Source organism: Hemitrygon akajei, chromosome 11, assembly GCF_048418815.1.
Source record: "Hemitrygon akajei chromosome 11, sHemAka1.3, whole genome shotgun sequence".
NCBI classification, from domain to species: domain Eukaryota; kingdom Metazoa; phylum Chordata; class Chondrichthyes; order Myliobatiformes; family Dasyatidae; genus Hemitrygon; species Hemitrygon akajei.
This window is the reverse complement of record NC_133134.1, coordinates 55912439-55934668: the sequence shown is the minus strand read 5'-3', so window position 1 is coordinate 55934668 and position 22230 is coordinate 55912439. Positions and strand designations below refer to the sequence as shown.

Sequence of the window (22230 nt, the reverse complement as noted above, 5' to 3'; positions counted from 1 at the left end):
TCCCTCTGATCCTCCACACTGCCAAGAGTCCTACCATTAATACTATATTCTACCATCATATTTGACCTACCAAAATGAACCACTTCACATTTATCTGGGTTGAACTCCATCTGCCACTTCTCAGCCCAGTTTGCATCCTAACAATGTCCCACTGTAACCTCTGACAGCCCTCCACACTATCCACAGCACCTCTAACCTTTGTGTCATCAGCCAACTTACTAACCCATCCCTCCACATCCTCATCCAGGTCATTTATAAAAATCATGAAGAGTAAGGGTCCCAGAACAGATCCCTGAGGCACTCCACTGGTGACCGACCTCCATGCAGAATATGACCCGTCTATAACCACTCTTTGCCTTCTGTGGGCAAGCCAGTTCTTGATCCACAAAGCAATGTCCTCTTGGATCCCATGCCTCCTTACTTTCTCAATAAGCCTTGCATGGGGTACCTTCATCAGGAGTTTCGGGTTTCAGCCCGAAACGTCGTCACTACCTCTACCCATAGATGCTGTCTGGCCTGCTGAGTTCTGCCAGCATTTTGTGTTTTTATTTATTTCCAGCATCTGCAGATTCACTCGTGTTGCCAGTAAAGTTATTGTCCCCTTGCTGTCCTAACCTCCACCCACAGAGACTCTGTAGACAATCCCTCCATGGCATCCACCTTTTGTGCAGCCGTGACACTATCTCTGATCAACAGTGCCACGCCCCCACCTCTTTTACCTCCCTCCCTGTCCTTTCTGAAACATCTAAAGCCTGGCACTTGAAGTAACCATTCCTGTCTGAGCCATCCTAGTCTCTGTAATGGCCACCACATCATATCCCCAAGTACTGATCCACGCTCTAAGCTCATCCGCTGTGTTCATTGCATAATACTCCTTGCGTTAAAACAGCCACATCTCAAACCTTCAGTCTGAGTGCGTCCCTTCTCTATCACTTGCCTATCCTCCTTCTCGCACTTTTATTTACATATTTGAAGACTTTTTTTTATATATTTAAATACTTGAAGAAAGAACCTCAGTTTGACACAGTTGACAGTCTGTAAAGGAACACAGTCATCTCAAAGCACCGACTACAATGGTGATACAATGGGAATCTTGGTCAGTTTATAGGCTGTATGCAATTTGTAATGGGTCTTGGGCAATGTATTCATTTCTATTGCCCTTGATGGAACTCTGTTTTTAAAATGCTCAGTATAGTCTCTCATGAATTTCACTCTAAATCTGTGATTGAACATTGCCAATTTAATCCACCACATGCACACAGTCGACTTAACACACACTCCATAATTCATGAAGAAACCCAGACGAGTTAACATAAACTTAACCTGCATTGGAAACTCATTCATTCCTACCAATCTTTTTGAGTTTTTCGAGGTTACCAAGAAGGTTGATAAAGGAAAGGCAGTGGATGTTGTCTACATGGACTTTAACAAGGACCAAGTCCTGCATGATAGGCTGGTCCAGAAGGTTAAGTCACTTGACATTCATGATGAAGTAGCCAATTGGATTCAACACTGGCTTAGCAAGAGAAACCAGAGAGTCTCTCTGATTGGAGGTCTATGACTAGCGGTGGCCACAGGGATCGGTGTTGCATCTGTTGTTGTTTGTCAACTATATTAATGATTTAGATGATAATGTGGTAAACCAGACCAGCAAGTTTGCAGATGACGTCAAGATTGGGAGCATAATGAACAGTGAGGATGGCTATTAAAGCTTGGTGGGAAAATTGGCTGGAAAATGGCAGATGGAATTTAATGCAGACAAGGGTTCTTTGGGAAGACCGACTTGGGTAACACACAGTGAATGGTAAGGCGTTGAGGTGTATGGTAGAGCAAAAGGATATATGGGTCAAGTAGTTCATTCATTATTGCCATGTCGTATGATGTGGGCGATCATAGTCTTTCCATGACCATGATTATTCTTGGCACATCACAGGTAGATAGAATCACAAAGACAGTTTTTGGCATGTTGGCCTTCATAAATCAGGGCACTGAGTTACAGGGGTTGGGATATTATGTTGAAGTTGTGTAAGACATAGGTGAGGCCAAATTTGGAGTTTTGTATGTTGTTCTGATCATGTACCTACATGAAAGATATCGATAAGTGTGAAAGAGTACATAGAAAGCTTACAAAAATGTTGCTGGAACTCGAGGACCGGAGTGATAAGGAAAAATTGAATAGATTAGGAATAGATTCATGGGCTTCAATGAGGTGAGATCTTATAGAAGTATACAAAATTATGAGAGGTCGAGATAGGTTGAATGCTTGCAGGCTTTCTTCCCCTCAGGTTGGCTGAGACCAATAGAGGTCAAAGGTTTAGGCTGAAAGGTAAAATATTTAAAGGAAATCTGAGGGCAGTGTGAGCGTGGAACGAGCTGCCAGCAGAAGAGGTAGATGTTATTTCAATTGTAACATTGAAGAGATGCTTGGGTAGGTAAATGGATGAGAGAGGTATGGTGCAAGTAGATGGAACTAGGCAGAAGACCAGACTGGCAAGGTCTAACTGAGGCAAAGAGCCTGTTTCTATGCTGTAGTGCTCTATGCCTTTATAATCTGAAATGGAATCTTGCCAGTTTAATATGCTCTCCAAATCTGTTAATGGGTCTTGTCAGCTTGACATACTTTCTCCAATTGGTAACAAAACCCTACCAGTTAAGTAAATTCTCTAACTGTCAGTTTATATAGACTCAAATATTTGTGATGGAATTGTACCAGATTAATGAGCTCTCTGTCATCACTGATGTAATTCTGACAATTTGACATATCCTGACATACATTTTACTGTGTAAAAACTCAGATTAGTACACATTACAATCTCGTTAATCAGATTTTGTCAATTTAGCACACACTTAAATCTGTGATGGAGTCCCACCAGTTCAATAAATACCATATTATCTATAATGATGCAGTCTCAGTTGAATAAACACACCTAAATATGTTTATATAAATCATATCAGTATAAACTCTTGATAATCTGATATGGTAATCTGATAATTTGATAGGTCTCTAGACATTTCAGTGCAATCTCAATAATTTATTATGGAATCTTACCAGTTTAATAATATTATTGTTAGTTCATGAACACTTTATAAACATCAATGGATGCCTTTCAATTTAAAACTCTAAAATTAGTGGGAAGTTAGAGGATTGGGAAGATTTTAAATACAAACAAAAGGGAGGTAAAAAAAAAGTCATAAAGAAGGAAAAGATGTAATATGAAGGTAAGCTAGCCAATTTTAAAGAGGATACAAGAAGTTTCATCAGATATATAAAGGGTAAAAGAAAGGATAGAGTAGATATCAGACTGATGGAAAATTATGCTGCAGAATTAGTAATGGGGAACAAGGAAATGGTGGATGAACTAAATAAGTATTTTGCATCATCCTGCACTGTGGAAGACACAAGCAGCGTGCCAGAAGTTAGAGGGCAGAAGTGTGTGAAATTGCCTTCTTGAGAGAAGGTGCTTGGGTAACTGAAAGGTTTGAAGTTAGATAAGTCACATGGACTAGATTGTCTACACCCCAGAGTTCTGGAGGAGTTTGAAGAGATTATGAAGGCATTGATAATGATCTTTCAAGAATCAATGGATTTGGGCATGGTTCTGGAGGACTGGAAATTTGCAAAAGTTACTGTACTGTTCAAGAAGGGAGAGAAGCAGAAGAGAGGAAATTATAGCCCAGTTAGTCTGACCTCAGTGGTTGGGAAGATATTGGAGTCGATTGTTAAGGATGTGGCTTCAGGGTACTTGGAGGCACATGATAAAATAGATTGTAGTCAGCTTAGTTTCTTTAAGGGAAAATCTTGCCTGACAAATCTGGTGGAATTCTTTGAAGAAATAACAAGCAGGGTAGACAAAGGAGAATTGGTGAATGTTGTGTACTTGGATTTTCAGAGGGCCTTTAACAAAGTGCCACATACAAGGCTGCTTAACAAATTAAAAGCCCATGATATTACAGGAAAGATGCTAGCATGGATAGAACATTGATTGACAGACAGGTGGCAAATAGTGGGAATATAGGGAGCTTTTGCTGGTTGGCTGCTGGTGACTAGTGGTGTTCCAAGGAGTCTGTGCTGGGACTGATTCCTTTTTACGTTAAATATCATTGATCTGGGTGACAGAATAGATGGCTATGTGGCCAAGTTGTTGATAATACAAAGATAGGTGGAGTGGTAGGTAGTTTTAAGGGAGCAGGGAGGCTACAGAAGGACTTAGACAGATGAGGAGAATGGGCAAAGAAGTGGCAGATGGAATACAGTATCAGGAAGTGTATGGACATGCACTTTGGTAGAAGAAATAAAAGCAGACTATTTTCTAACTGGAAAGGAAAACACAAAAACCTGAGGTGCAAAGGGACTTGGGTGGGTCCTCGTGCAGGATTTCCTGAAAGTGAATCTGCAGGTTGAGTCAGTGATGAGGAAGATAAATGCAATGTTAGCACTCATTTCAAGAGGACGAGAGTATAAAAGCAAGGATGTAATGTTGAGACTTTATAAAGCACTGGTGAGGCCTCATTTGGGGTACTGTGAGCAATTTTGGGTGCCGTATCTAAGAAAGAATATACTGACATTGGAGAGGGTTCAAAGCAGGTTCACGAAAATGAAAGGCTTGTCATATGAGGAGCGTTTGATGGCTCTGGGCCTGTACTCACTGGAATTCAGAAGAATGGGGGGAGATAAACCTATCGAATGTTGAAAGGCCTCGACAGAGTGGCTGTGGAGAAGATGTTCTCTAAGGTGGGGGGGTCTAAGGTCAGAGGGCACACCCTCAGAACAGAGGGAAATCCATTTAGAATGGAAATAAGGAGGAGTTTCTTTAGCTGGAGAGTGGTGAATCTGTGAAATTCATTGCCACTGGCAGCTGTAGAGGCCAAGTCATTAGGTATATTTAAGGCAGAGGTTGACTAGTTGATTAGTCAGGGCTTGAAGGGATACAGGGTGAAGGCAGGAGATTTGGGCTGAGAGGGAAACGATCAGCCATGATGAAACGGTGGAGGAGACTGAATTGGCCAAATAGCCTAATTCTGCTCCTATATCTTATGGTCTAATAAATCCATAATGGAAGCCTATTGATTTAATACTCTCTTCACTTAATGCCAGGACTGTGTCATTTTAATGCACTGTAAACTCTGAATGAGCCAGTTTACTGCCACCCCCAGCATTTTAATAGCCCACGTACATTCTGTAACAAGGCCTTTTCAGTATCATGTGCAGTGTAATATTCTATTATGTGACTAAACATGCTTAATATACCCTCAGACTCCCTGGCCAGACCAGAAGGGTCCCATACTCTCAATATTCCATAACAGTAACCTGGATCCGCTAACAGAGGTCTGTGAGTATATTATACCCCTTCACTTCTGTAATGGGATCTTGTCAATGTAAGACAGTGATTTACCCCAACTCGGATTATCCTGCTGGTTACAGTAGTGTGCTCCCTCAGGCAGAGGGTAAGTTTGATGCCCACATCCACAGTTCTGCACCATCTGATCCTGGAAACAGGAACGCAGGCAGGTCTGGGAATAGAACGGAATAGAAAAGGAGCGTTAGAGGCACGGGAACCACTGTGGCCTATTTCTACTATTTTCTACCCTTGCAACAATGGCGCATAGCGAAGACTGCTGAAAACACCATCGGGGTCTCTCTCTCCCCCCACCCTCCCCAATTCAGGACATATATCAGAAATGCTGCATATGACTCCAGCATTGTCAAAGTCCCTTTCGCACCACTTCTTTGACCTCCTGCTGTTGGACAGAAGGTACCGCAGCACAAAAACCAGAAATGCCAGGCTGGGGAACAGCTTCTTCCCCCAGGCTGTTAGACTTTTTAAAACCCTGCTGCAACTCAGCACATACGTCTGAATGCCTAGCTGCCTACCGCCCCCCTTTCTCATCCTCGACTGGTCACTTGTCATCTGTTAGTGGTGCTGTTTCACATATATATACCGCTGTTTGCTTTATTATAATAGTGTCAGCTACATTATACTGTCTTACATAACAAGCACCTCGCGCTTGCTGTCAACCAGTCAATCTTCAGGCTATGCCATTCAGTGACCTGTGCTAATCTTATTTTGTGACTGTACTATATGCGCTGGATCATAACTATAAGTGCTGTGTGTAACTATATGTATTGTGTTTTGTACCTTGGCTCCAGAGGAACAATGTTTTGTTACCTGTATACATTGTGTATTGTTTAATAATAAACATAAACTTGAATTAGAACTTTAATGCCAATGAATTAAACCATCTCCACCCATTCCTGTTGCACAGAAACCTCATCAACTAACTCCTCCTATCCATTCTAACTGCATGAAATCCTGATGGACCAAAACCCAACAGTACCTGTCAAAAAATGCACCATTTAAGAACAAAACCTGTTAATTTCAGTGAGGTTGCACCTTCAGAGTTAAACTGGAAAAAATAGGAATATTGCAATTTATTTTATTGTAGGTTTGGCATACCTGCATGGTGTAGGTAGTTTTGTAAAGAGACTTGACATTGACATCAGAACCATCAAACGTGCAGCGAGAGTACAGACCACCCAAACGCACTATTTCATCCTACACAGAGAACAAACACATAAAAGGGAGTTAAGAAACGAAGTTGTCTAACAGACGACATGATCTCGGGACGCTCCAAAGAACTGTAGGGCCATTGATGGAGCAACTGTTATAATGGCTGTCGTTTGAAGAGGAAAGGCAAACCTGCAGCAATGGGACAATGACAACATCACCTGTGCTATTAGCTTAAGGGATAAATACTTGTCAGTATAACAGGGTGAACTGCTGGCCCAAACAACTGCACAAATGCAGTGTTAATTTCTAATGCCCAGAAGATTTCAATGATGTGCAATCCCCCTCAGTGTTGTACCTAGGCTTTGGCCTGAAGTAAGTGCTCCTGGCTCCAAAGGAAAGGCCTGTTCATACTTCATCACAGAGTCCACAAGTAATTCAGTACAGAAACTTAGGTCCAACTCGTCCAAGCCAACCAGTGGCCCACTAAACTAGTCCCATTTGCCCATATTTGACCTTTATCTTACTAAACCTTTCGCGTCTATGTATTTTTGAAATGTTATTGTGCTCAGCTCCGGCGATTTGCTCCATATATGCTTGTTCCACCCTCTGCATGAAGATGTTGCCTCCCAAGTCCCTTCTAAAATTTTCTCCTCTCAGCTTAAACCTATGTTCTTTAGTTTTTGATTCCTCTACCCGCAGTTGGCTGGGGTGGGGGAACTTGGTGTAAGGAGTAATGATGAAGTGAAGTGTAAAGTCACAGCCCAATACAGCACTGGCTCAGGCAATGGTGAGTCGACCACTGGTCGCTGGGTCAAGAATCCAATCAGAACAGAGGGGCTTTGAACTGTGAAAAGGGTTGTTTCTTCTTTCCACTCCTTGCAACGAAATGGCATTTTCCTCAAACCCCTCCCCAATCCCCGAAAGCCATCTATTGCCAGGAGATGTACCTACCACAAATATTCCAATAGACGTTTCTGCCCCAGCCCTGGCATACAGACCCAGGTCCTGGAGGAACGGGTAGGTGTTGGGCTGGTGAAGCATGAGCCTAGCACCAGCTGCAAACGAGAGGAAGGGGTTGTAATCATCCTGTGAGATATCCAACACCAGCTTCAGCCCTGCACAAAAAATAACAGCAATCATTTATTTTCTCTTGGGCACTCTTTTCCTATACCAGGAATATTTCAAACTTCCAGTATTGAAGTTTTTGTTTTGCTTTTCATATCCTGAACTGGTGGCAAAGAGAGGGTAGATAAATCAGTCATTTTTTTCCAGGAAGGAAATTTCAAATACTAGAGTTTTAGGGTTAGGTAATGCACTATCCATTTGCAGTCATATATGCTATATGTGCCATGATTGTGTGGCTGTATGCATGTACGGTTGAATGACAATTAAACTTGAACTTGAACTAGAGAGGGGAACAATTTAAAGGAGATTCGCAAGTCAGGTTTTCTTTTCACATAGGGAACAGTAGATGGCCGGGGCACACTGGCAGGAGAGGTGATGGAAACAGATGCAGTAGCAATGTTTAGACAAGGACATGCACAGTCAGGGAATGGAAATATTTCAACCATGTGCAAGTAGATATACAGTTTAGATAGGTAAGATTCAGCAAAGATATGATGGGCTAAAAGGCCTATTCTACACGTGATGAAACTGAGCAGCCTCTAGGTCATTTCAGAGAGCAATGAAAAGTCATTACCAGACTAGAATCAGATCTGGCAGGGGTGCTGGGTTTTTCTGGATCTACTAATGGGCAGTGGAACCTGATATGGTATTTGAAACGATGAGAGAGATAGGTTCAAAGAGAAATAAAGAGAAAGGAAAAGACAAGAGGCAGGAGTTTCAAGGGGTGGAAAATGGCAGAAGGGGGAAACAGAAGAAGAATGGAAAGAGAGAGAGATGGAAACAGACGGAGAGAAAACAGGAATAGAAAGAAAAGGACGGAGGTGTGAGCAAATACACCAAACACAGTTCATGTGCTTCTGAATTGGGTTTATTCTAAGGATTTACAGACATTGGCCACAGGGAGCACCAGGTGTTGTCACTAGTCGATTGGATAGTTCTGTTCTTGCAAGAAAGGGAAGATCTCAGACAGAAGCAAGTAAAATGATACAAAAGTCAGATTGTACCGAACTCTGCTCCAGGATTGGATGACATCAGGATCTGCCCATTGGATCCCCAGTTGAAGATGTAACAGTTCCCATACATCGGATGCATCAACTGGGTGAAGTTACTGAAAAATAATGGAGTGACCTGTTTTAGTTCCCGTTTTTAACCCCTGTCCAGTATATTGTTCTAGAGCCTTGCTGTATTTAATTCTTTATAGACTATAAAACCACAACAGAACAGGAATGGGAGTGAGCCATTCAGCCCATCAAGAACCTGAATGTTTAAGGTGCCGGATGGACTCACAATCGAGCTAGTCGCCTTATTCTGGTTATGTACAACTACCTGAGCGCCGCTCAGCTGCATTCATTCAGGTTAATAGAAAGTACAATAACATGATTTGGGGTTATAGATGAAGGGAAGTCTTTGAGGTGTGAGAAAGTAACTCACTCACTACTGGATACCCAGCCGTTGGCCTCTCCTTATAACTGCAATGTTTATGTGGGTGGTTGGGTTGTTGAAGTTGTAAAGATTTAGTAAATCTTTTTGGAATTGGAATCCCATAAGTAGAATGGTTCAAAACCAACATCCCTAACATCCCTCAGCTGTCACCCTCCTTTCCTCAACTGGTAACATAGATAAATCTTCTTATATTCTTGGGCACAGAACCATTAACAATCTGATGCCAGGTTCCAGCTGGGAGAGGAGTGAGGGAAATGTCACATAACTTACTCAAGGTTACAAGGCTGCCCGCCAAAAAGACAAGCAAGAATGAAATCTTCACCCTGCTCAGCCATCGCTTGCCGTTCTGATTGGGATGCGTTTGACAGGATGGCCATGTAGTGCAGATAGTACCACTCACTCATCACCTCCATCACTGAGCTGAAGTTTCTGTATGTACAGTTCAACCTATTCTCATTGCACTAGAAGAAACGAGAAACAGAGTGTCACTCACTGTACACAGCAGTGTATTATGTGCACTGCATACTGTCTGAAACACTACAAATAGCCTTCCGGTCAAGAAAGTGCCGGCATACAATGCTCCTTTAGACAACATCTTCTGGATAGAACATAAACCATATATTTAACTTCTCTTATGTTTGGTTTTTGCCTTGAATGTGATTCTGCAACTGTTGGAACAGTTTGGAGATCATTTGGGTGTTCCAGCAATCTGCAGTTTGAGGAGATTCCAGGAAGCAGAGGCAGTGTGTGGAAACCTGGTGGTGAGAAGGCTGCTAGCTGATGTTCAACTCCATTTTTCCAATTAAAGAGATGAGGCAGACTAAAATGTCCACTGCCTGCCTTTTAGTCACTGGTGAGATCGCTCTGTATGGAGAGGGGAGACTGCCTTTTATTGCTGGGGAGAGCAGACTGTATGGAGAGGGGAGACTGCCTTTTATTGCTGGTGAGATCACTCTGTATGGAGAGGGGAGACTGCCTTTTATTGCTGGGGATCACTCTGTATGGAGAGGGGAGACTGCCTTTTATTGCTGGTGATCACTCTGTATGGAGAGGGGAGACTGCCTTTTATTGCTGGGGAGAGCACACTGTATGGAGAGGGGAGACTGACTTTTATTGCTGGGGGGATCACTCTGTATGGAGAGGGGAGACTGCCTTTTATTGCTGGTGAGATCACTCTGTATGGAGAGGGGAGACGGCCTTTTATTGCTGGGGGGATCACTCTGTATGGAGAGGGGAGACTGCCTTTTATTGCTGGGGATCACTCTGTATGGAGAGGGGAGACTGCCTTTTATTGCTGGGGGGATCACTCTGTATGGAGAGGGGAGACTGCCTTTTATTGCTGGTGAGATCACTCTGTATGGAGAGGGGAGACTGCCTTTTATTGCTGGGGATCACTCTGTATGGAGAGGGGAGACTGCCTTTTATTGCTGGGGGGATCACTCTGTATGGAGAGGGGAGACTGCCTTTTATTGCTGGTGAGATCACTCTGTATGGAGAGGGGAGACTGCCTTTTATTGCTGGGGATCACTCTGTATGGAGAGGGGAGACTGCCTTTTATTGCTGGGGGGATCACTCTGTATGGAGAGGGGAGACTGCCTTTTATTGCTGGGGGGATCACTCTGTATGGAGAGGGGAGACTGCCTTTTATTGCTGGTGAGATCACTCTGTATGGAGAGGGGAGACTGCCTTTTATTGCTGGGGATCACTCTGTATGGAGAGGGGAGACTGCCTTTTATTGCTGGGGGGATCACTCTGTATGGAGAGGGGAGACTGCCTTTTATTGCTGGGGATCACTCTGTATGGAGAGGGGAGACTGCCTTTTATTGCTGGGGGGATCACTCTGTATGGAGACGGGAGACTGCCTTTTATTGCTGGGGAGATCACTCTGTATGGAGACGGGAGACTGCCTTTTATTGCTGGGGGGATCACTCTGTATGGAGAGGGGAGACTGCCTTTTATTGCTGGAGATCACTCTGTATGAAGAGGGGAGACTGCCTTTTATTGCTGGGGATCACTCTGTATGGAGAGGGGAGACTGCCTTTTATTGCTGGAGATCACTCTGTATGGAGAGGGGAGACTGCCTTTTATTGCTGGGGGGATCACTCTGTATGGAGAGGGGAGACTGACTTTTATTGCTGGGGGGATCACTCTGTATGGAGAGGGGAGACTGCCTGTTGTTGCTAGTGAGATCACTCTGTATGGAGAGGGGAGACTGCCTGTTGTTGCTGGTGAGATCACTCTGTATGGAGAGGGGAGACTGCCTTTTATTGCTGGGGGGATCACTCTGTATGGAGAGGGGAGACTGCCTGTTGTTGCTGGTGAGATCACTCTGTATGGAGAGGGGAGACTGCCTTTTATTGCTGGGGAGATCACTCTGTATGGAGACGGGAGACTGCCTTTTATTGCAGGGGATCACTCTGTATGGAGAGGGGAGACTGCCTTTTATTGCTGGGGAGATCACTCTGTATGGAGATGGGAGACTGCCTTTTATTGCAGGGGATCACTCAGTATGGAGAGGGGAGACTGCCTTTTATTGCAGGGGATCACTCTGTATGGAGAGGGGAGACTGCCTTTTATTGCTGGGGGGATCACTCTGTATGGAGAGGGGAGACTGCCTTTTATTGCTGGGGGGATCACTCTGTATGGAGAGGGGAGACTGCCTTTTATTGCAGGGGAGCACTCTGTATGGAGAGGGGAGACTGCCTTTTATTGCTGGGGGGATCACTCTGTATGGAGAGGGGAGACTGCCTTTTATTGCTGGGGATCACTCAGTATGGAGAGGGGAGACTGCCTTTTATTGCAGGGGATCACTCTGTATGGAGAGGGGAGACTGCCTTTTATTGCTGGGGGGATCACTCTGTATGGAGAGGGGAGACTGCCTTTTATTGCTGGGGGGATCACTCTGTATGGAGAGGGGAGACTGCCTTTTATTGCAGGGGAGCACTCTGTATGGAGAGGGGAGACTGCCTTTTATTGCTGGGGGGATCACTCTGTATGGAGAGGGGAGACTGCCTTTTATTGCTGGGGATCAGTCTGTATGGAGAGGGGAGACTGCCTTTTATTGCTGGGGATCACTCTGTATGGAGAGGGGAGACTGCTTTTTATTGCTGGGGGGATCACTCTGTATGGAGAGGGGAGACTGCCTTTTATTGCTGGGGGGATCACTGTATGGAGAGGGGAGACGGCCTTTTATTGCTGGTGAGATCACTCTGTATGGAGAGGGGAGACGGCCTTTTATTGCTGGGGGGATCACTCTGTATGGAGAGGGGAGACTGCCTTTTATTGCTGGGGGGATCACTCTGTATGGAGAGGGGAGACTGCCTTTTATTGCTGGGGGGATCACTCTGTATGGAGAGGGGAGACTGCCTTTTATTGCTGGGGGGATCACTCTGTATGGAGAGGGGAGACTGCCTTTTATTGCTGGGGGATCACTCTGTATGGAGAGGGGAGACTGCCTTTTATTGCTGGTGATCACTCTGTATGGAGAGGGGAGACTGCTTTTTATTGCTGGGGGGATCACTCTGTATGGAGATGGGAGACTGCCTTTTATTGCTGGGGGGATCACTGTATGGAGAGGGGAGACGGCCTTTTATTGCTGGGGGGATCACTCTGTATGGAGAGGGGAGACTGCCTTTTATTGCTGGGGGGATCACTGTATGGAGAGGGGAGACGGCCTTTTATTGCTGGGGGGATCACTCTGTATGGAGAGGGGAGACGGCCTTTTATTGCTGGGGGGATCACTCTGTATGGAGAGGGGAGATGGCCTTTTATTGCTGGGGAGATCACTCTGTATGGAGAGGGGAGACGGCCTTTTATTGCTGGGGGGATCACTCTGTATGGAGAGGGGAGACTGCCTTTTATTGCTGGGGGGATCACTGTATGGAGAGGGGAGACGGCCTTTTATTGCTGGGGGGATCACTCTGTATGGAGAGGGGAGACTGCCTTTTATTGCTGGGGGGATCACTCTGTATGGAGAGGGGAGACTGCCTTTTATTGCTGGGGGGATCACTCTGTATGGAGAGGGGAGACTGCCTTTTATTGCTGGGGGGATCACTCTGTATGGAGAGGGGAGACTGCCTTTTATTGCTGGTGATCACTCTGTATGGAGAGGGGAGACTGCCTTTTATTGCTGGGGGGATCACTTTGTATGGAGAGGGGAGACTGCCTTTTATTGCTGGGGGGATCACTTTGTATGGAGAGGGGAGACTGCCTTTTATTGCTGGGGGGATCACTCTGTATGGAGACGGGAGACTGCTTTTTATTGCTGGTGATCACTCTGTATGGAGAGGGGAGACTGCCTTTTATTGCTGGTGATCACTCTGTATGGAGAGGGGAGACTGCCTTTTATTGCTGGTGAGATCACTCTGTATGGAGAGGGGAGACTGCCTGTTGTTGCTGGTGAGATCACTCTGTATGGAGAGGGGAGACTGCCTTTTATTGCTGGGGGGATCACTCTGTATGGAGAGGGGAGACTGCCTGTTGTTGCTGGTGAGATCACTCTGTATGGAGAGGGGAGACTGCCTTTTATTGCTGGGGAGATCACTCTGTATGGAGACGGGAGACTGCCTTTTATTGCAGGGGATCACTCTGTATGGAGAGGGGAGACTGCCTTTTATTGCTGGGGAGATCACTCTGTATGGAGATGGGAGACTGCCTTTTATTGCAGGGGATCACTCAGTATGGAGAGGGGAGACTGCCTTTTATTGCAGGGGATCACTCTGTATGGAGAGGGGAGACTGCCTTTTATTGCTGGGGGGATCACTCTGTATGGAGAGGGGAGACTGCCTTTTATTGCTGGGGGGATCACTCTGTATGGAGAGGGGAGACTGCCTTTTATTGCAGGGGAGCACTCTGTATGGAGAGGGGAGACTGCCTTTTATTGCTGGGGGGATCACTCTGTATGGAGAGGGGAGACTGCCTTTTATTGCTGGGGATCAGTCTGTATGGAGAGGGGAGACTGCCTTTTATTGCTGGGGATCACTCTGTATGGAGAGGGGAGACTGCTTTTTATTGCTGGGGGGATCACTCTGTATGGAGAGGGGAGACTGCCTTTTATTGCTGGGGGGATCACTGTATGGAGAGGGGAGACGGCCTTTTATTGCTGGTGAGATCACTCTGTATGGAGAGGGGAGACGGCCTTTTATTGCTGGGGGGATCACTCTGTATGGAGAGGGGAGACTGCCTTTTATTGCTGGGGGGATCACTCTGTATGGAGAGGGGAGACTGCCTTTTATTGCTGGGGGGATCACTCTGTATGGAGAGGGGAGACTGCCTTTTATTGCTGGGGGATCACTCTGTATGGAGAGGGGAGACTGCCTTTTATTGCTGGTGATCACTCTGTATGGAGAGGGGAGACTGCTTTTTATTGCTGGGGGGATCACTCTGTATGGAGATGGGAGACTGCCTTTTATTGCTGGGGGGATCACTGTATGGAGAGGGGAGACGGCCTTTTATTGCTGGGGGGATCACTCTGTATGGAGAGGGGAGACTGCCTTTTATTGCTGGGGGGATCACTGTATGGAGAGGGGAGACGGCCTTTTATTGCTGGGGGGATCACTCTGTATGGAGAGGGGAGACTGCCTTTTATTGCTGGGGGGATCACTCTGTATGGAGAGGGGGAGACTGCCTTTTATTGCTGGGGGGATCACTCTGTATGGAGAGGGGAGACTGCCTTTTATTGCTGGGGGGATCACTCTGTATGGAGAGGGGAGACTGCCTTTTATTGCTGGTGATCACTCTGTATGGAGAGGGGAGACTGCCTTTTATTGCTGGGGGGATCACTTTGTATGGAGAGGGGAGACTGCCTTTTATTGCTGGGGGGATCACTTTGTATGGAGAGGGGAGACTGCCTTTTATTGCTGGGGGGATCACTCTGTATGGAGACGGGAGACTGCCTTTTATTGCAGGGGATCACTCTGTATGGAGAGGGGAGACTGCCTTTTATTGCTGGGGAGATCACTCTGTATGGAGACGGGAGACTGCCTTTTATTGCAGGGGATCACTCTGTATGGAGAGGGGAGACTGCCTTTTATTGCTGGGGAGATCACTCTGTATGGAGATGGGAGACTGCCTTTTATTGCAGGGGATCACTCAGTATGGAGAGGGGAGACTGCCTTTTATTGCAGGGGATCACTCTGTATGGAGAGGGGAGACTGCCTTTTATTGCTGGGGGGATCACTCTGTATGGAGAGGGGAGACTGCCTTTTATTGCTGGGGGGATCACTCTGTATGGAGAGGGGAGACTGCCTTTTATTGCAGGGGAGCACTCTGTATGGAGAGGGGAGACTGCCTTTTATTGCTGGGGGGATCACTCTGTATGGAGAGGGGAGACTGCCTTTTATTGCTGGGGATCAGTCTGTATGGAGAGGGGAGACTGCCTTTTATTGCTGGGGATCACTCTGTATGGAGAGGGGAGACTGCTTTTTATTGCTGGGGGGATCACTCTGTATGGAGAGGGGAGACTGCCTTTTATTGCTGGGGGGATCACTGTATGGAGAGGGGAGACGGCCTTTTATTGCTGGTGAGATCACTCTGTATGGAGAGGGGAGACGGCCTTTTATTGCTGGGGGGATCACTCTGTATGGAGAGGGGAGACTGCCTTTTATTGCTGGGGGGATCACTCTGTATGGAGAGGGGAGACTGCCTTTTATTGCTGGGGGGATCACTCTGTATGGAGAGGGGAGACTGCCTTTTATTGCTGGGGGGATCACTCTGTATGGAGAGGGGAGACTGCCTTTTATTGCTGGGGGATCACTCTGTATGGAGAGGGGAGACTGCCTTTTATTGCTGGTGATCACTCTGTATGGAGAGGGGAGACTGCTTTTTATTGCTGGGGGGATCACTCTGTATGGAGATGGGAGACTGCCTTTTATTGCTGGGGGGATCACTGTATGGAGAGGGGAGACGGCCTTTTATTGCTGGGGGGATCACTCTGTATGGAGAGGGGAGACTGCCTTTTATTGCTGGGGGGATCACTGTATGGAGAGGGGAGACGGCCTTTTATTGCTGGGGGGATCACTCTGTATGGAGAGGGGAGACTGCCTTTTATTGCTGGGGGGATCACTCTGTATGGAGAGGGGAGACTGCCTTTTATTGCTGGGGGGATCACTCTGTATGGAGAGGGGAGACTGCCTTTTATTGCTGGGGGGATCACTCTGTATGGAGAGGGGAGACTGCCTTTTATTGCTGGTGATCACTCTGTATGGAGAGGGGAGACTGCCTTTTATTGCTGGGGGGATCACTTTGTATGGAGAGGGGAGACTGCCTTTTATTGCTGGGGGGATCACTTTGTATGGAGAGGGGAGACTGCCTTTTATTGCTGGGGGGATCACTCTGTATGGAGACGGGAGACTGCCTTTTATTGCTGGTGATCACTCTGTATGGAGAGGGGAGACTGCCTTTTATTGCTGGGGGGATCACTTTGTATGGAGAGGGGAGACTGCCTTTTATTGCTGGGGGGATCACTCTGTATGGAGACGGGAGACTGCCTTTTATTGCTGGTGATCACTCTGTATGGAGAGGGGAGACTGCCTTTTATTGCTGGTGATCACTCTGTATGGAGAGGGAAGACTGCCTTTTATTGTTTGGGAGATCACTTTGTATGGAGAGGGGAGACTGCCTTTTATTGCTGGGGGGATCACTCTGTATGGAGACGGGAGACTGCCTTTTATTGCTGGGGGGATCACTCTGTATGGAGAGGGGAGACTGCCTTTTATTGCTGGTGATCACTCTGTATGGAGAGGGAAGACTGCCTTTTATTGTTTGGGAGATCACTTTGTATGGAGAGGGGAGACTGCCTTTTATTGCTGGGGGGATCACTCTGTATGGAGAGGGGAGACTGCCTTTTATTGCTGGGGGGATCACTGTATGGAGAGGGGAGACGGCCTTTTATTGCTGGTGAGATCACTCTGTATGGAGAGGGGAGACTGCCTTTTATTGCTGGGGGGATCACTTTGTATGGAGAGGGGAGACTGCCTTTTATTGCTGGGGGGATCACTCTGTATGGAGAGGGGAGACTGCCTTTTATTGCTGGGGGGATCACTCTGTATGGAGAGGGGAGACTGCCTGTTGTTGCTGGTGAGATCACTCTGTATGGAGAGGGGAGACTGCCTTTTATTGCTGGGGATCAGTCTGTATGGAGAGGGGAGACTGCCTTTTATTGCTGGGGGGATCACTCTGTATGGAGATGGGAGACTGCCTTTTATTGCTGGTGATCACTCTGTATGGAGAGGGGAGACTGCCTTTTATTGCTGGGGAGATCACTCTGTATGGAGACGGGAGACTGCCTTTTATTGCTGGGGAGATCACTCTGTATGGAGAGGGGAGACTGCCTTTTATTGCAGGGGGGGATCACTCTGTATGGAGAGGGGAGACTGCCTTTTATTGCTGGGGAGATCACTCTGTATGGAGACGGGAGACTGCCTTTTATTGCTGGGGAGATCAATCTGTATGGAGAGGGGAGACTGCCTTTTATTGCAGGGGGGGATCACTCTGTATGGAGAGGGGAGACTGCCTTTTATTGCTGGGGAGATCACTCTGTATGGAGACGGGAGACTGCCTTTTATTGCTGGGGAGATCACTCTGTATGGAGAGGGGAGACTGCCTTTTATTGCTGGGGAGATCACTCTGTATGGAGAGGGGAGACTGCCTTTTATTGCTGGGGATCACTCTGTATGGAGAGGGGAGACAGCCTTTTATTGCTGGGGATCACTCTGTATGGAGACGGGAGACTGCCTTTTATTGCTGGGGAGATCACTCTGTATGGAGAGGGGAGACTGCCTTTTATTGCTGGGGAGATCACTCTGTATGGAGAGGGGAGACTGCCTTTTATTGCTGGGGATCACTCTGTATGGAGACGGGAGACAGCCTTTTATTGCTGGGGATCACTCTGTATGGAGAGGGGAGACTGCCTTTTATTGCTGGGGGGATCACTCTGTATGGAGAGGGGGGATCACTCTGTATGGAGAGGGGAGACTGCCTTTTATTGCTGGGGGGATCACTCTGTATGGAGAGGGGAGACTGACTTTTATTGCTGGGGATCACTCTGTATGGAGAGGGGAGACTGCCTTTTATTGCTGGGGATCACTCTGTATGGAGAGGGGAGACTGCCTTTTATTGCTGGGGGGATCACTCTGTATGGAGAGGGGAGACTGCCTTTTATTGCTGGGGGGATCACTCTGTATGGAAAGGGGAGACTGCCTTTTATTGCTGGGGAGATCACTCTGTATGGAGAGGGGAGACTGCCTTTTATTGCTGGGGGGATCACTCTGTATGGAGAGGGGAGACTGCCTTTTATTGCTGGGGGGATCACTCTGTATGAAGAGGGGAGACTGCCTTTTATTGCTGGGGGGGATCACTCTGCTACAGAAAAGGAGAATGTTGCCCAGGTCTTCTGCGTTTTGGATGTGGAGTTGGGGCTGTGGAGTTTTTTCAGTCTTTTTTTTTTGTATTCTGTGTTTTTCACCAATCTTTCTCAATTATTTTTTCTGTGTGGGGGTGTGGGATTTGGGGGTCAATGTGCCAGTTTTGTTTGTGTGGGGTGGAGGAATTTGGGGGTTGATGATTGTGCTACTTTTTTCTTTCTTTCTTGGTTTCATGGCTATCTGGAGAAGAATTTCAGAGTGGTATACTTTGATAAGAAGTGAACCTTTGGATACACATGATTTCATAAGTATGTACACAAATTCATATGTACACAGATACACCTGCGTGTGCATGTACAAAGGACACACGCACACAGCAATCATACATGTACAGCTATGCACCTACATGCAGGCAGGAACACAGATACATTCAAACATGCACACAAAAGCATCCACATTCATGCACACATAGGCACAAACACACACATACACACAATGCCACAAGCACAGAAAGACATGCACACCTGCACATAGGTGCGCACACACAGTGAAATGCCTCTGCTCACCAGTTCCATCGTCACCTTGTAGCTCCCTGTCCATGTCCTGTCTCTAGGTGCTGACTGGGTCTCATTTTGCCCCAACCCCAGGACCTGCAGAACAGTCTCCTCTCCTTGCTCATTCTTCTCAATGATGACCAGCGATGCCACCTGGCTCCAGTTTCTCTCTGATAATGGCAGCTCACTGGGAATTGTCCCGTTCTGGCTGTAAACATAAATACGCTCCAGCGCAAGTTTGGTAAATTGATCCAGATGTTTCAACAGCTGCTTGGACCTTGTGTACCTGCAACACACATCAGACCGGTGGAAGATCATATCCCAGTATATCCTCTCACAGCTTGTTGGGCCCTCCTCCACAGACAGTGTCTCTGTCTTTTCACACTCCTTCCAGATTATTATTTAGGAGAGTATTTGGCCCAGCAACCTTGTTCTACAGTTTCATCTCCTGCTGACCCATAAAACCACTTGTTCGCCTCATTTCTGTTATGTATGAGCGGAGCAAGAACGGCGATGGAGCAGTAAGATTAAATGTTTTTACTAAGCCATGTTAGTCTCTGTACACGCTGTGCAATTTACAGTGTGGGAACTACAAATTGGGGCCCACTAAGACGAAAACACGCGCATACGAAAGCCCACGCGAAAAGAGAGCCCTCCGCATGCAGGAGACTCAATCGATTCACTGCGCGATCAGTTGGCGCATGTGCACCTGCCACATTCCTGTAATTGATCCGATGTGGTTCAGTCACACGAAAGGTTTGGACTGAAAACGTATCATTGGCCAGAGAGTGAGGTGGACAGTGGTGGGGTTGGGGTGGCAAGGTAACATACAAGGTAACACAGAGTTAAGATGATTGGCAAAAGACATGAGCGTGGTACATTTACGTGGAGGGTCAGTAAGTTGTAAAAGAAAATTGCATTAATATTCAAAAAGAAGAAGTTTGCTGGGCTATGGTGGAAGAGTAGGGGAATTGGACTGAGTAAATGTAAATGAGGCAGTACAAGCAGATTGGCCTCCTCCCCTGCTTGAACAACAAATAGTGATCAATCTCTGCCCTAACAACTCTGCGTTCCCCCTCCCTGGACAACTTTACATCCACAGAATTTTATCATGTGTGGAAAAGAGTTTCCTGAATTTGCCCATTTCCCTACATTGCCAATCACTGGGGGGGATGCCTTTGGACGGGATATTCCTACAGCACAGCATTACCTGAAAGGGTTGGAGTTGCAGACTGTGACAGCAGGGAAATCCATTGCCTTGAAGCCTGTCCGCAGATTCACTTTCACCTCCCAGGCAAGGTAGCTCCGGATCAGGATCCCCCACTGCCAGCAGACGAGCCCTGTGAAGGCCAGAGTGAGCATAAACCACACAGCCCGCTTCTTGGGCCCCTCAGTCACAATTCGTTTCGGTCCGTGCGTGTTGGTGTTCTCACAGTACCAGACCAGGAGTTCCGTGTAAGTGTAGCCTGGTCCTTTCTGCAGCCGGTGCAGGGCACGGTTGAAGAATTGCCATACTTTCATTCTGCTGAGTACAATAGGAAACTGTCATTTTGTGCCTATAATAACCACAGCAAGTCTACCAAAACAGTGGCAATCTTCATCAGGAAACTAATGTCTCTTTCACTTGTATCTTTAACATTCCTTCTTCTGAGTTAACTAGCCATGGTTTCAGAGGTTTCAGCATTTAATACAAACCAGTACTCATAACTGAAAGTTTCAATTCCAAACTAATCCCATTCAACACTTACCCTACACAATGTACCAACCCTAAGTCATTCCCAATCACCAACTGCCTAGCAGTATCAGTACAAAGTTTACTCCCCTAATGCTCTCTCAAAGCCCTGTCATTTCCCCCCCATTCTCCAGAATGCTGTATGAATTATCAATTAAGGTGGATTGTGGTTGGAAGTTCAAAGCAAATTTTATCAAAGTACCTATCCAGTATGTCACCATATACCACCCTGAGACTGATTTTCTTGTGGTCATAGTCATCAAATCTATACAATAGAAACTACAACAGGATCAATGAAAGACCACCCAATTAAGATATTCAACAAGAGTGCAGAAGACAACAAACTGAGCAAATGTAATTATAAATAAATAGCGATAAATAACAAGAACATGAGATGAAGAGTCCTTGAAAGTGAGTTCATTGGTTGCGGGGACATTTCAATGATGGGATGTGAAGTTGAGTGAAGTTATCCCCTTTGGCTTAAGATCCTGATGGTTGAGAGGTAGTAACAGTTCTTGAACATGGTTGTGCAAGTCCAGAGGCTCCTGTGCCTTCTACCTGATGGGAGCAGTGAGAAGGCAGCATGACATGGATGGTGGGGATCCCTAATAATGGACGATGCCCTCCTGTGACAGCACTTCACGTAGATATGCTCAATTGTTGTGAGGGCTTTCCTCATAATGTACTGGGCTGAATTCAGTACTTTGATCATTGGTAAATCAGGGCAGCCGCCTATCTGGGACAACTCTTAAAGAACAAAAACTGATCGAGAAAATAACTGGGACTCCCTTCATTTATTTGGGACGCTATGCCATCTAATTGGGACAGGGGACTGTTGCCAAACAGATTCTAACTAGTGCAGTTACTTTCACTTGTGTGGCCATTAGACACTAGGAAGCAAACATTTTAAAAATAGCGTTAGTTGCATGTGTTTGTGTTATATTAGCCATTTGGGCTGATGGACACTGATTCAAAAAGCAGTGATTTTTGATAATGTTTTTTATTTTGACTTTATGCAGGAAGGCAATAAAGACAGTCTATTATCTGCATGAGGTGTCTGTGCTAATTTTGTTTATTTACAGTCAATCAAAAGAACACAAAAGCGTAACACTGGATTAATTCCACCATTGTTAACTATTTGGAATGAATACAGTTTTAGAGTACTATAGTGGTATTGGTAGTGTTCTAATTTGCTCTGTATTTCATTTAAATCCATAATTTATTACTCAGTTAAATGGTAGTATGTCTTTTTTAAACCCTTTAACTTCAGCTAATTGGAGCAGCTGCTTAATTGGGCCAAAATGTACTGGTCCTGATGTGTCCAATTTATCTAGAATACATACAATTTCCTTCGTATGTTTTACTTCCTACAACTTCATATGAAACCCAACAAATACTAATACTCTGCTCTCCTTTTAAAGCTTTTAAAGATTAGTTTTATTTATCATATGTACATTGAAAGATACAGCGAAATGCCTTATTTGTGCCAACACAGCCTGACAATG

The 22230-nt window shown here is 46.0% G+C and overlaps 1 protein-coding gene across 5 annotated transcripts in view; it reads right to left on the bottom strand.

Moving 5' to 3' along the window:
- Positions 1 to 22230, bottom strand: part of LOC140735630 (epithelial sodium channel subunit beta-like) — a 54718-nt gene that overhangs the window by 27176 nt on the left and 5312 nt on the right. For 3 of the 5 annotated variants that reach the window (XM_073060899.1, XM_073060897.1, XM_073060900.1), the window contains 7 exons: positions 20204 to 20518; positions 19006 to 19279; positions 9348 to 9538; positions 8639 to 8742; positions 7461 to 7624; positions 6456 to 6554; positions 5394 to 5511 (listed from right to left, as the gene is read on the bottom strand). In XM_073060899.1, the coding sequence (XP_072917000.1) occupies positions 5394 to 5511; positions 6456 to 6554; positions 7461 to 7624; positions 8639 to 8742; positions 9348 to 9538; positions 19006 to 19279; positions 20204 to 20514 (1261 nt within the window). In that variant the 5' untranslated portion in view covers positions 20515 to 20518. The remainder of the gene's footprint in view (positions 1 to 5393; positions 5512 to 6455; positions 6555 to 7460; positions 7625 to 8638; positions 8743 to 9347; positions 9539 to 19005; positions 19280 to 20203; positions 20519 to 22230) is intronic. The other 2 variants (XM_073060896.1, XM_073060898.1) reach the window with 1 other exon arrangement.